General features: G+C 42.5%; 1 protein-coding gene across 2 annotated transcripts in view; it reads right to left on the bottom strand.

Moving 5' to 3' along the window:
- LOC110537867 (rab11 family-interacting protein 5) overlaps positions 1-10,986 on the bottom strand; it is a 41,626-nt gene extending 30,640 nt beyond the window's left edge. For both annotated transcript variants that reach the window (XM_021624299.3, XM_021624300.3), the window contains exon 1: positions 9,975-10,986. In XM_021624299.3, coding sequence (XP_021479974.3) covers positions 9,975-10,354 — 380 coding nt within the window. In that variant the 5' untranslated portion in view covers positions 10,355-10,986. The remainder of the gene's footprint in view (positions 1-9,974) is intronic.
- Between the last annotated feature and the right edge of the window lie 1,039 nt (positions 10,987-12,025).

The following is a 12,025-nucleotide window of genomic DNA, read 5'->3' as shown; positions in this document are numbered from 1 at the left end:
TTTATATCTTTATGTTTGAAGCCTGAAATGTGGCAAAAGGTCACAAAGTTCAAGGGGGCCGAATACTTTCGCAAGGCACTGTATATATCAACGAATTGGCGCGAGCACTAGAAAAGTCTGCAGCACCCGGCCTCACCCTGCTAGAAACCGAAGTCAAATGTCTGCTGTTTGATGATGATCTGGTGCTTCTGTCACCAACCAAGGAGGGCCTACAGCAGCACCTAGATCTTATGCACAGATTCTGTCAGACCTGGGCCCTGACAGTAAATCTCAGTAAGACCAAAATAATGGTGTTCCAAAAAAGGTCCAGTCACCAGGACCACAAATATAAATTCCATCTAGACACTGTTGCCCTAGAGCACACAAAAAACTATACATACCTTGGCCTAAACATCAGCGCCACAGGTAACTTCCACAAAGCTGTGAACGATCTGAGACACAAGGCAAGAAGGGCATTCTATGCCATCAAAAGGAACAAATTTCAACATACCAATTAGGATTTGGCTAAAAAATACTTGAATCAGTCATAGAGCCCATTGCCCTTTATGGTTGTGAGGTCTGGGGTCCGCTCACCAACCAAGACTTCACAAAATGGGACAAACACCAAATTGAGACTCTGCACGCAGGATTCTGCAAAAATATCCTCCGTGTACAACGTAGAACACCAAATAATGCATGCAGAGCAGAATTAGGCCGATACCAGCTAATTATCAAAATCCAGAAAAGAGCTGTTAAATTCTATAACCACCTAAAAGGAAGCGATTCCCAAACCTTCCATAACAAAGCCATCACCTACAGAGAGATGAACCTGGAGAAGAGTCCCCTAAGCAAGCTGGTCCTGGGGCTCTGTTCACAAACACAAACACACCCTACAGAGCCCCAGGACAACAGTACAATTAGACCCAACCAAATCATGAGAAAACAAAAAGATAATTACTTGACACATTGGAAAGAATTAACAAAAAAACAGAGCAAACTAGAATGCTATTTGGCCCAACACAGAGAGGACACAGCGGCAGAATACCTGACCACTGTGACTGACCCAAAATTAAGGAAAGCTTTGACTATGTACAGACTCAGTGAGCATAGCCTTGCTATTGAGAAAGGCTGCCGTAGGCAGACATGGCTCTCAAGAGAAGACAGGCTATGTGCTCACTGCCCACTGTCACGAACCGGCTCAAAGCCCGTAACAAAGGGAGACAACGTGGAGATAAGGAGTAACAAAATATATATTTATTAACTAAAGCAACTAAGGAAAATATACAATGATGTGTGTAATCAGTAATGTAAGTGAGTGTTTTGCATGCATGAATGTGATAATGCAGGGTGTTGAAAGATGCTAAAGCAAACAAACAAAAAGCCACCAAGAACCACAACACAATCTACAAAGGTGTCTGCATGGAGAGAGTCTCCTCCATGAATGTGGAAGAGGTCTATTTATCCTGGGACACACCTGGCCCAGGTGTTTCCCATGTAGCTGACGACCCTCCCAACTCCGCCCACCGGCATCCTAATGAGGAAACAAGAACAAAGAGAAAATACGGCAGACAGAGTGGGAGGGTCGTCACACCACAAAATGAGGTGGAAACTGAGCTGCACTTTCTAACCTCCTGCCCAATGTATGACCATATTAGAGAGACATATTTCCCTCAGATTACACAGATCCACAAATAATCACATTTTGATAAACTCCCATATCTACTGGGTGAAATTCCACAGTGGGCCATCACAGCAGCAAGATTTGTGACCTGTTGCCACGAGAAAAGGGCAACCAGTGAAGAACAAACACCATTGTAAATACAACCCATATTTATCCTTATTTATTTTATCTTGTGTCCTTTAACCATTTGTACATTGTTAAAACACTGTATATATATATATAATATGACATTTGTAATGTCTTTATTGTTTTGAAACTTCTCTATGTGTAATGTTTACTGTTAATTTTTATTGTTTATTTCACTTTATATATTCACTTTATATATTATCTACCTCACTTGCTTTGGCAATGTTAACATATGTTTCCCATGCCAATAAAGCCCTTGAAATGAAATGAAATGAAAGGGCAAGCCAATGACGCCTGCATCTTGCAACAAGAATCACTCATTTGTGATCTAAACTAGGTTATGGTACACGAGAAGAGATCAACATCCGACGAGCTTCTCCTTCACGTCTCTATGGATTAAAATGTTTTTTTTTTACAGTAGGCTATGTGCTATGATTATTGGGATTATGGGCATGCAGCCTAGAAAAACCATGTCCTTGCTTGAGGCATAGGCCCTATGGTTCAGTTCTAGACAATCTTGTATCTATACCAATTCTATGGTATTTTCAAATAAGGGGTTACCTACTGATCATAGCATGCTTGTACTAGAGACTCCATCTGACCTTAAAGCTTTATCTGAATTTCTATCTAAGTATGGTAAATCTGAACTATTAATTCTGGGTGATTTTTTAAATATTAATTGGAGGACGCCAGTGTCAGATTTGCTCTGAGCTAAACCCATCTCAGCTGATAACTGAGCCTACACGGCCAAATCCTAAAGATCCATCGAAATATACCGAGTGATCTTATTTTGACAATAATCCAGATAAATACACTATATATTGTCACGAACCGGCTCAATGTTCGTAACAAAAAGGGGGACAACGTGGAGATGAGGAATATCAAAATATATTTATTAACTAAAGTAAACTAAATACAATTAACAATGGTGTGTGTGTGTGTAGTCAGCAGTGTAAGTGAGTGTTTGCGTGCATAAATGTGATAATGAGGGGTGTAGAAAGGTGCCAACGCAAACAAACAGGCCACAAAAAATGCCACAACCAAAATCTATCAGTATCTGCATGGAGAGTCTCCTCAATGAATGGGGAAGAGGTGTATTTATTCCGGGACACACCCGAGCCCATACCGGTCACACAAACAAATTGACCCAGCTTCTGCGTCCCAAATTGATGACGGGGTCACGTGTTCACACTTCCACTTGCCCTAGCCAACCTCGTCCTCCCCAGACCTCAGCAACCTTTGCACACAGGAAGCAACCTTTAAGAGGAAAGAAGAAAATGAGACCAGAAGGGAACAGAAAGGAGAAATAGAACAATACCAAACACAAAATAAAATCACGTGGATATTCAGGAACAGGGCGCACGAGAGAGCACATCAGTCCCCCGGATGTGCCGCACATCAAGATGGAATGTTTGTCAAAATAAACACCATCTCATTATCCTCTGGTTAGGACACATCATGGACCTCAAAAAGGTGAGAGGGTTATGGTTGGTGTAGACAACAATAGGTACTACTCCCGACCCGACATACACCTCAAAGTGTTGTAGCGCCAATATGAGTGCTAGTGCTTCTTTTTCAATGACAGAGTAATTCAACTGATAATGGTTAAACTTTTTGGAAAAGAAACTAACAGACCTTTCAACACCAGACTCATCTGCTAGCAGCAAAAACGGCACCTGCCCCCACATGACTAGCATCCTGCAAGATAAATGACAAATCCACACAAGGAGCAGCCAGCACCGGAGTTGAGGTAAGCAACCTCTTTGCATCTTCAAAAGTATGTTGACAACGAGAAGACCATACGTAAACAGCCTTAGCTTTCAGCATATGGGTCAATGGAGTGTTCCTACAAAAACTACAGTAATAACCAATCATTCCCAAGAAACGCATCAGTTCCTTTTTAGTAGTTGGTGGTGGAAAAGCATCAATAGCTACCACCTTAGCCCGAACAGGACGCACTTCACCCTGCTTAACCACCTTTCCAAGGTATGTAACGGTCACCTGAGCAAACTCACATTTAGGCAGATTGATCGTAAGGCGACCCGCAGCTAGGCGGTCAAACAAGGCTTGAATACGGGACAGATGTTCCTCCCAAGTATCTGGATACATCACTACATCATCCAGATAAACAGCGCACCCGGCCAGACCGGAGACAACCCTGTTCATAAAGTCGCTGAAAAGTGGCAGGTGCATTACGCAGGCCGAAACTCATAACCAAATATGAGTATAGACCAGAGGGTGTAGTAATGGCAGAGATTTCACGTGCCCTACTCATCAATATCGTGTTCTATTAAGTGTGTAGGTGTATCAGAAAACAAACCTGGAAATCTCTGAATCAGACCGACCATCTCTTCCCACCAATCAACAGGTAGATGAGCGAGAAGGTTGTCTAAAATATCCAGTGACTCTGAATTTTTCTATCTACCCTGCAGTATGCAATGGTCGGGACCAGGAACATCTTCCTCCTCATGCACCTAGCATGACAAGAAACTAGCGAAATATCGGTATCGGCCAAAATAACAAGTCCTCTGTAGACTCCCACTGTTCAGCCTCAGAGGAACGTGCATAATAGGGTTTTAACAGGGTTTTAACAAATTTACGTGGCACAGTTGGTGTGCTTTTCCCCGTTCTGGAGTGGCAACTACATAGTTTTGCTCAGTCCACTGGCGCACAACCGTATATGGACCTTGAATCTTGGCTTGAAAAGGAGAACCAACAATTGGCAGCAGAGTAGGAACCTGATCAACTGGACTAAAGTGACGAGGCTCAGTTTGCCGATCAGTTTGCCAAATATGTCCTTCGTCCTCTCCTGTGAAGATGATAGCTTCTCTTTAACCATTTCACCGGCGGCGTACCAGCTGTCGCCGGAAATTACACACATAAGATAACAGGGACTGAGGGGGCTCGGGAGACTACCAGTCATCCTGGAGAACAGATAAGGTGTGTGGAGTTCTATGTCCAAACCCAAGGTCATTTGGACTGAAACCTGTGCTCTCCTGTGAAACCTCCCTAGCGGCTAACAGTAACCAAGACAATCCCTCCTCCCAATCCTTATCCATCTGAGTACAATAAGCTCTCAACAAAGACTTAAGTGTTTGACGGAAACAATCCAGCACTCCTTGACTTTGCACATGATAGGCGCTAGACAAATTGTGTTTAACTTCTTGGTGACAGGGTATTTTGAGGTCACTCTCTTTTCAATGAGTTTTCATTTGGGAATCCAGATTTCCAAGGGACCTTCTTGCCGCTTCCACTGGATGTCAACAGTCTTTAGAAATTGGTTGAGGTTTTTCCTTTGTGTAATGCAGAAGTAGCCCTGTTCAGAACGAGGGTCACTTCAATTGTACTGTTAGATAGAGGTGCATGACCAGAAAGCTAGCTACAGTTTGTTTTCCTCCTGTATTGAACACAGATCATCCCATCTTCAATTTTATTGATTATTTACGTTCAAATACCTAAAGTTGTATTACAAAAGTAGTTTGAAATGTTTTGGCAAAGTTTACAGGGAACTTTTGAGATATTTTGTAGTCACGTTGCTTAAATTGGAACCTGTGTTTTCCTGGATCAAACGCGCCAAATAAATGGACATTTTGGATATATATCGACGGAATTAATCGAACAAAATGACCATTTGTGATGTTTATGGGACATATTGGAGTGCCAACAAAAGAACCTCGTCAAAGGTAAGGCATGAATTATATTTGTTGTTGGCTGGATTTACGCTAGCGTCCCACATATCCCAGAGAGGTTAATATGGAGCTGTTGGAGAACCTGAGCAAACAGATTAGAGGTGAAATTAGATCCTTGATCACTCTGAATGACCTTAGGGATTCCAAACAGTGAGATAAACTGAGTCAAAGCTTTTAGCACAGACTTAGTCATGATAGACCGGAGAGGATAGGCAGCAGGAAACCTAGTGGTCTGACACATCAGTGAACAGGTAACTACTACCTTTTTTAGAACGAGGCAGAGGACCAACACAGTCAATAATCAGATACTCAAAAGGTTGGCTGAGTACAGGAATAGGAAACAGTGGTACCGGCTTAATAGCTTGATTAGGGTTACCAGTTAATTGACAGGTGTGACAAGTTGATGAACTCAGAAACATCCCTCTTTAACCTAGGCCAAAAGAAATGTCTTAATATGCAGTTGTAGGTTTTCCTCACACCCATATGTCCAGCAACATTGTTGTGGGAAGTTGTCAACACCATCTCACAAAGCTTAACTGGTACAACCTGACTAATTGCCTCCCCCTCCCTTAGCCGGTGCAGTGACCAGGTCGCCATGGCTCATAGAACACGTCACTGCACACGCAGAGCACACCTCTGGGAAACTCTGCACACTCTCATCAGGAATCCCTACAAATGACGGCTTAGCGGAAATCACAAGAGATGGAAACACGACAGGCCATACACGCTCACCAGCCAAGTTAATCCCAAGGGTAACGTCAATACCCTCAAATAGGCAACGAAGGACGCACCCCCACAACAATCTCACCTTTCACCAGTCCACAATCCAACGTAAGTTCATGCAATTTAACCAGGCAAGTCAGTTAAGAACAAATTCTTATTTACAACAACAGCCTAGGAACAGTGGGCAGAACGACAGATTTGTACCTTGTCAGCTCGGGGGTTTGAACTTGCAACCTACTAGTCCAACGCTCTAACTACTAGGCTACCCTGCCGCCCAATGGAACTGTTAGAATGGAACTGTTAGAATGGAACTGACAGAGTGTTCAAACCTATTCCCCTAATTAGAACACTATTCCCCGAATCAGTCTCAGCAGAGAAGGGTAACACAGACTCCAACACAAACGATTCAGAGGCACCTGTGTCTCTCAGGATCTTCACTGGCACTAGGTCCTTACTTCCTAACAGACACAAAACTCTACGTAATGAAAGGTAAATAGTCTGCGTCAACATGGACTTTCACATGCCCCTGGGCATGAGACACTGTGTCAGGAGTGAACTGATGTGGACCAGGCGCAGCTAACGCCATTGGCTTAGATCTGAATTTACCCCTAGCCCTGAGAACCAGACATTAGTTTTTCTAATGACCCGAACCTTGACAGAAGTGACACTCTTGACCAAAATCAACTTTACCACGGTTGTCAGGCTCAACCCTAGTTGAATGAAACTCTGCCCGTCAACCAAAGTATCTCGGTGAGCGAGGCCCAAATCTCTCCAAACGCCCCCACTCACTCCGAATGCAGGGCTCTACAAAGACACTTTTGTGAGTCAAAACATACTCGTCCGACAAAACCGCAGCTTCAGCGACAGTCTTTACTTTTCGTTCGTTAATGTACGTGGCTATATGATCAGGGATTGTGTCCTTAAATTGCTCTAGCATAATCAGATCACACAGCCCTTGGAAAGTTATAACTGCAGAGGCAGAACACCAGCGATTAAACTGTGAAGATAACTCTCGTGGAAACTAAACATGAGTCTGTTTATTATCCCTTTCTAAAGTTCTAAATCATTGGCGGTAAGCCTCAGGGACCAATTCGTAAATCTGTAACACAGCCATTTTAACCTACACTAAAGAGCTGAATATGCTTCCTGCTCTTTACCAGTCAACACACACTGCAACATTAAAGTGAGGTCAGAATCAGGCCAACTCCTAGCGCCAGCAACACGCTCAAACAACAACAAAAAATGTCTCAGGGTCCTGCTCATTAAATTTAGGCAACAACCGTAAGTTCCCAACAATATCAAATGTGTCCGGGGCACGACCAAAAAAGGAACGAACCCTAGGTAAATCTGGGTCACCTTCCCAGAGTAAACTCTACCCTGAGAGCTTTCCTTCCCTAACCAGCTCTAGCCTCTTGCTGCAGCTTGATTTTAGCACGCTCCAAATCCTGTTTAAATTCCAATTCCTTTTCATACTTTACACGGTCATGCTCTAGCTGTAACAGAAGCAGTTTTTTCTGCTGTTCAAAAAGAAAACTACTAGGACTAACAGATGGAGCGGCCATTGTAATGTTACGGGGAGACGGCGAGTCCTCAGGAGATGCTGCCCCAGTGATAACTTCAAGAATACCACTCTCCATCAGATTGGCCTTCAATATTAACCTAATATAATTTTTGGGATGTTTATCACTACTTTAAACCTTGTAGTGTTCAGCAATCAACAACAGCTGTTCTTTAGTACATCATTCTAACAGTTCCTCTGATGGAAAGAGAATGAACTCATCTACATTAGACGCCATAGTCAGAAGTTTAAAAAAATATATATATCTTGCTCTTCCCCTCTGCTGAACACACCAGACCACAAGAAAAAAGACAATCACACTGGGCACCACAGAAGAGAGATGAGATAATATATGGAGCTTCCCCAAATCCTACAGTAATTAACCCTAGTCTTCGTGCAGATATCGGGTGGGTAATTACGCACCGTAGCCACCCAGCACAGCCAGAAGAGGACTGGCCACCCCTCATAGCCTGGTTCGTCTCTAGGTTTCTTCTAGGCTGGGTTTCTGTACAGCACTTTGAGATATCAGCTGATGTAAGAAGGTCTTTATAAATGAATTTGATTGATTTTGATTTGACTGGTCTGCACAGGGCACTGACCTCAACCCCATTGACCACCTTGAATTGGAATGCTGACTGTGAGCCAGACCTAATCACCCAACATCAGTGCCCGACCTCACTAATGCTCTTGTGGCTGAATGGATGCAAGTCACGCAGGATTGTTCAAACATCTTGTGGAAAGCCTTCCCAGAAGAGTGGAGGCTGTTGCAGATGCAAAGGGGGGACCAGTTCCATGATTTTGGAATGAGGTCTTTGACGAGCAGGTGTCCACATACTTTAGGTCATGTAGTGTATGTTTCTAGTGGGGTTTTCACCCCTGGATTGTAGTGACCAGTTGTCTGTGTCAGAGAAGTGAAAAGGCATACATCTATGCCTCGTGTCATCACTAAGAGGGACTTTACATTTTTTTGGTGAACAAGCACACTTTTTTTCATGCCCCCCTTCAAAACCAGTAACACAGACTTAGGCCCGAATTGTCAATATTTTAGCCAACTGAGGAATCAATGTGTAAGACTGATCAAAAAGGCTAAATGTGATTATTATGTAACCACTCTTTCTGATTGTAAGGGGTTTTGTGTATATTGTGTATATTTATGTTTGTCTGTGCAAAATGTGTTGTGCTGTATTTGATTTGTTTTATATTGTTTATCATATGGTATATTGGATTTCATATGGATGTTATGAAATTGTATATGCAGGGCTCACTTGTAAAAGAGAAAATGATCTCAATGGTGACTCCCTGATTAAATAAAAGGTAAATAATAATAATAAATAAAAAAAGATAACTTCTGAGATGTTATGAAAATATACTGAACAAAAATATAAATGCAACATGCAACAATTTCAAAGACTTTTCATATAAGGAAAGGACTTCGCAGCCAGGTCCACCCACTGGGGAGTCAGGCCCAGCCAAGCAGAATACATTTTTTCCCCCACAAAAGGGCTTCATAACAGTTGTGAGGCCGGTTGGACGTGCTGTCGAATTCTCTAAAACAACATTGGAAACTGCTTATGGTAGAGAAATTAACATTCAATTATCTGGCAACAGCTCTGGTAGACATTCATGCAGTCCACATGCCAATTGCATGCTCCCTCAAAACTTGACACATCTGTGGCATTGTGTTGTGTGACAAAACTGCACATTTTAAAGTGGCCTTTTATTGTCCTCAGCACAAGGTGCACCTGTGTAATGATCGCACTGTTTAATCTGCTTCTTGATATGCCACACCTGTCTGGTGGATGCATTATCTTGGCAAATGAGAAATGCTCATTAATAGGAATGTAAACAAATTTGTGCACACAAAATTACTTGAATGAAATATGTTTTATGAAAGATGGAACCAACACTTTACATGTTGCATTTATATTTTTGTTCAGTGTAGTTCAACTATGCACCAGTAATCCAGGGGTGGCCCGGCCCACTGATCTTCACCGTAAATAAACGCCCAGTTCTTCTCATACTTGTCTGAATTCCCCACCCTACCAACATACCATAGTTTGGCCTACAAATGTTACTGTCAATCACGTCAAATTAATGGCAATAAAAGGCTATAATTCGTGGGATATGATCATTTAGCCTAGGCCTGCATGTAGCCTAATCAGTGGAAATAGAATTCCTCATCACTAGCGTATTAAATTAGTAAGTGAAAATAACCTACTCATCTCTAGGACACATTCCATCTTGAAATATTTTATCCAGGGGGACGATTGCTTGACCAAGAAACACGTCAAGTCCGATAAGCACCCGGTGCATGACGGTGAGGACCAAGTCGCCGCTCCCTGAAGGAAATGCACTGCGACCCCCAGCCTCCAGTATTCCGGGGAGAAGTTCGAAACAACATTCCTCATTCCACTCTGGCACAGTCGCCTTTTCGACCAAACCGGTGGTGTATTTATCCTTCCCAACCTGAATGATGGTGTAAACATAACGGCTCCCGTGCTTGCCCTTCGTCCGCAAACCCCTTGCACGAAGGACAGTGACATTCACATGTGTAGGCACCCATCTCTGGTCATCGTTCAACTCTATAAGTGACATCATTTTAAATTCCGTTGCCTGGAGTGGGGAAGCGTGAATGCTAAAAAGTCCTAAATAGACATCCTTTGCCACTGCGTTTTTGGAACCTGTCCCACTGGTTTGCGCATCTGATGACGATGCTATCCAATGTCTTCGCCTCGCCCTTGCGCCTGGATCGCCCGTTACTTGGGCTACTATGTTTGACTGCTCAAACAGATGCAGGACCTCTGCAGAATTTCTCCAAAATGCTCAAGCAGGTCACCGACGTCAGTTTGTGGAAATGCTGGATATGCCGCGCTTGAAGCACTCGCATATCATTGTTCTGCTTTGGTCAGTCCTCATCGCATTACTAGTTTACTATCTGAAAAGTCATTGTGCTCCTGCGGCCCGGCCCGCCCTCCCTAACAAAAGAGCCCCGCATACAGTACGAATACCGCAAAATGAAAGAGAAACACGCCCCTCCCTACCTACATGGTGGAATGAGATAGCTAAACTAGAACTATCAAAATCATTATTGTGACTGTGAGACTACTATTTTACAATCATCTATGCAATTACAATATGAGTTTTGCATTGTCGATATCGCAAAAATTGGATAAAAAAGATCCCACCCAATCATGTTGTCCTAGTCTTGCGGGAAAGCAACTCTGGGCGACTGCGCAATGTAGACTAGATATTATAACGTCCCATACAGAAACTGTTATAACCTGAAAACAAGTGCTTAAAAATTGGGTTTTGACTGTTTTGCAACATCAAGATGACACATGTGCAATCATGTAAATAAATATCTGGAGGATTAGAGTTTATAGATTAAAGGCCCCCACCAGAGGGCAATGCCACCCTATTTCGACGTAACTCCTGGCCTATAGCATAAATTGTCCTTCAGGTTCCACCTCTGAAGGATGATGCTGGCTGCTAATACATATTCACGAATTGAGGATGTGAACATTGTGGGTGATTTCCATGTGTAGTGGCGAAATAACCGCTGTCAGTAAATGTCAGTATAGGTTGCTAGCATGCTAACCTTATTTAGCTAACTGATGTTATCTGTTGTTGCTACATAGCGCAGGGAAAACGTAGCCACAGATGGATATGGGAAACTTGTATCTTTGACATTGCCATCCATCTATTGTTATCTCCAACGTTTTGGAATTTTCCATAAATTGTGGCTGCGAATCCGCCATAGAAATAGAAAGAATAATATGAAGCTCAGAGCATTTCGTATTATTCTGTATATAAATCCGATACTCTCCATTTATTATGATATCTTAAAAGCTTCTTATGGTAAGTATTAATTTGTGGATGTCCATCGGCCATTTCTTATGATATGTTTTTAATTACAATTTGTGGTGGCTAACGTTAGCTAAGTGGCTAATGTTAATGTTAGCTAGTTGGCTAACATTAGTTTGGATAGGGGTTAGGAATTAAGGTTAAGGTTTAGGAGTTAGTTAGCTAACATGCTAAAAAGTAGTTAAAAGTAGTAAGTACTTAAAAATTGCTATTCAGCGAAAATGCTAAAGCCCACCTAGCAAAATGTTGTTGAAAAGACGAATATGCCCCACGTCCACTCTACATTCAGATTCACAAATCCCTCAATGTGTTACAGACACAATCTCAAATATTTGTCTATGAACAATTATACTAAGCAAGCTGGTCCTGGGACTCTGTTCACAAACACAAACAGACCCCACAGAG

Source organism: Oncorhynchus mykiss, chromosome 12, assembly GCF_057628025.1.
Source record: "Oncorhynchus mykiss isolate SJ-2025 chromosome 12, ASM5762802v1, whole genome shotgun sequence".
NCBI classification, from domain to species: Eukaryota; Metazoa; Chordata; class Actinopteri; order Salmoniformes; family Salmonidae; genus Oncorhynchus; species Oncorhynchus mykiss.
Note: the sequence above shows the minus strand (reverse complement) of the source record. Positions and strands in the feature narration are given on the sequence as shown.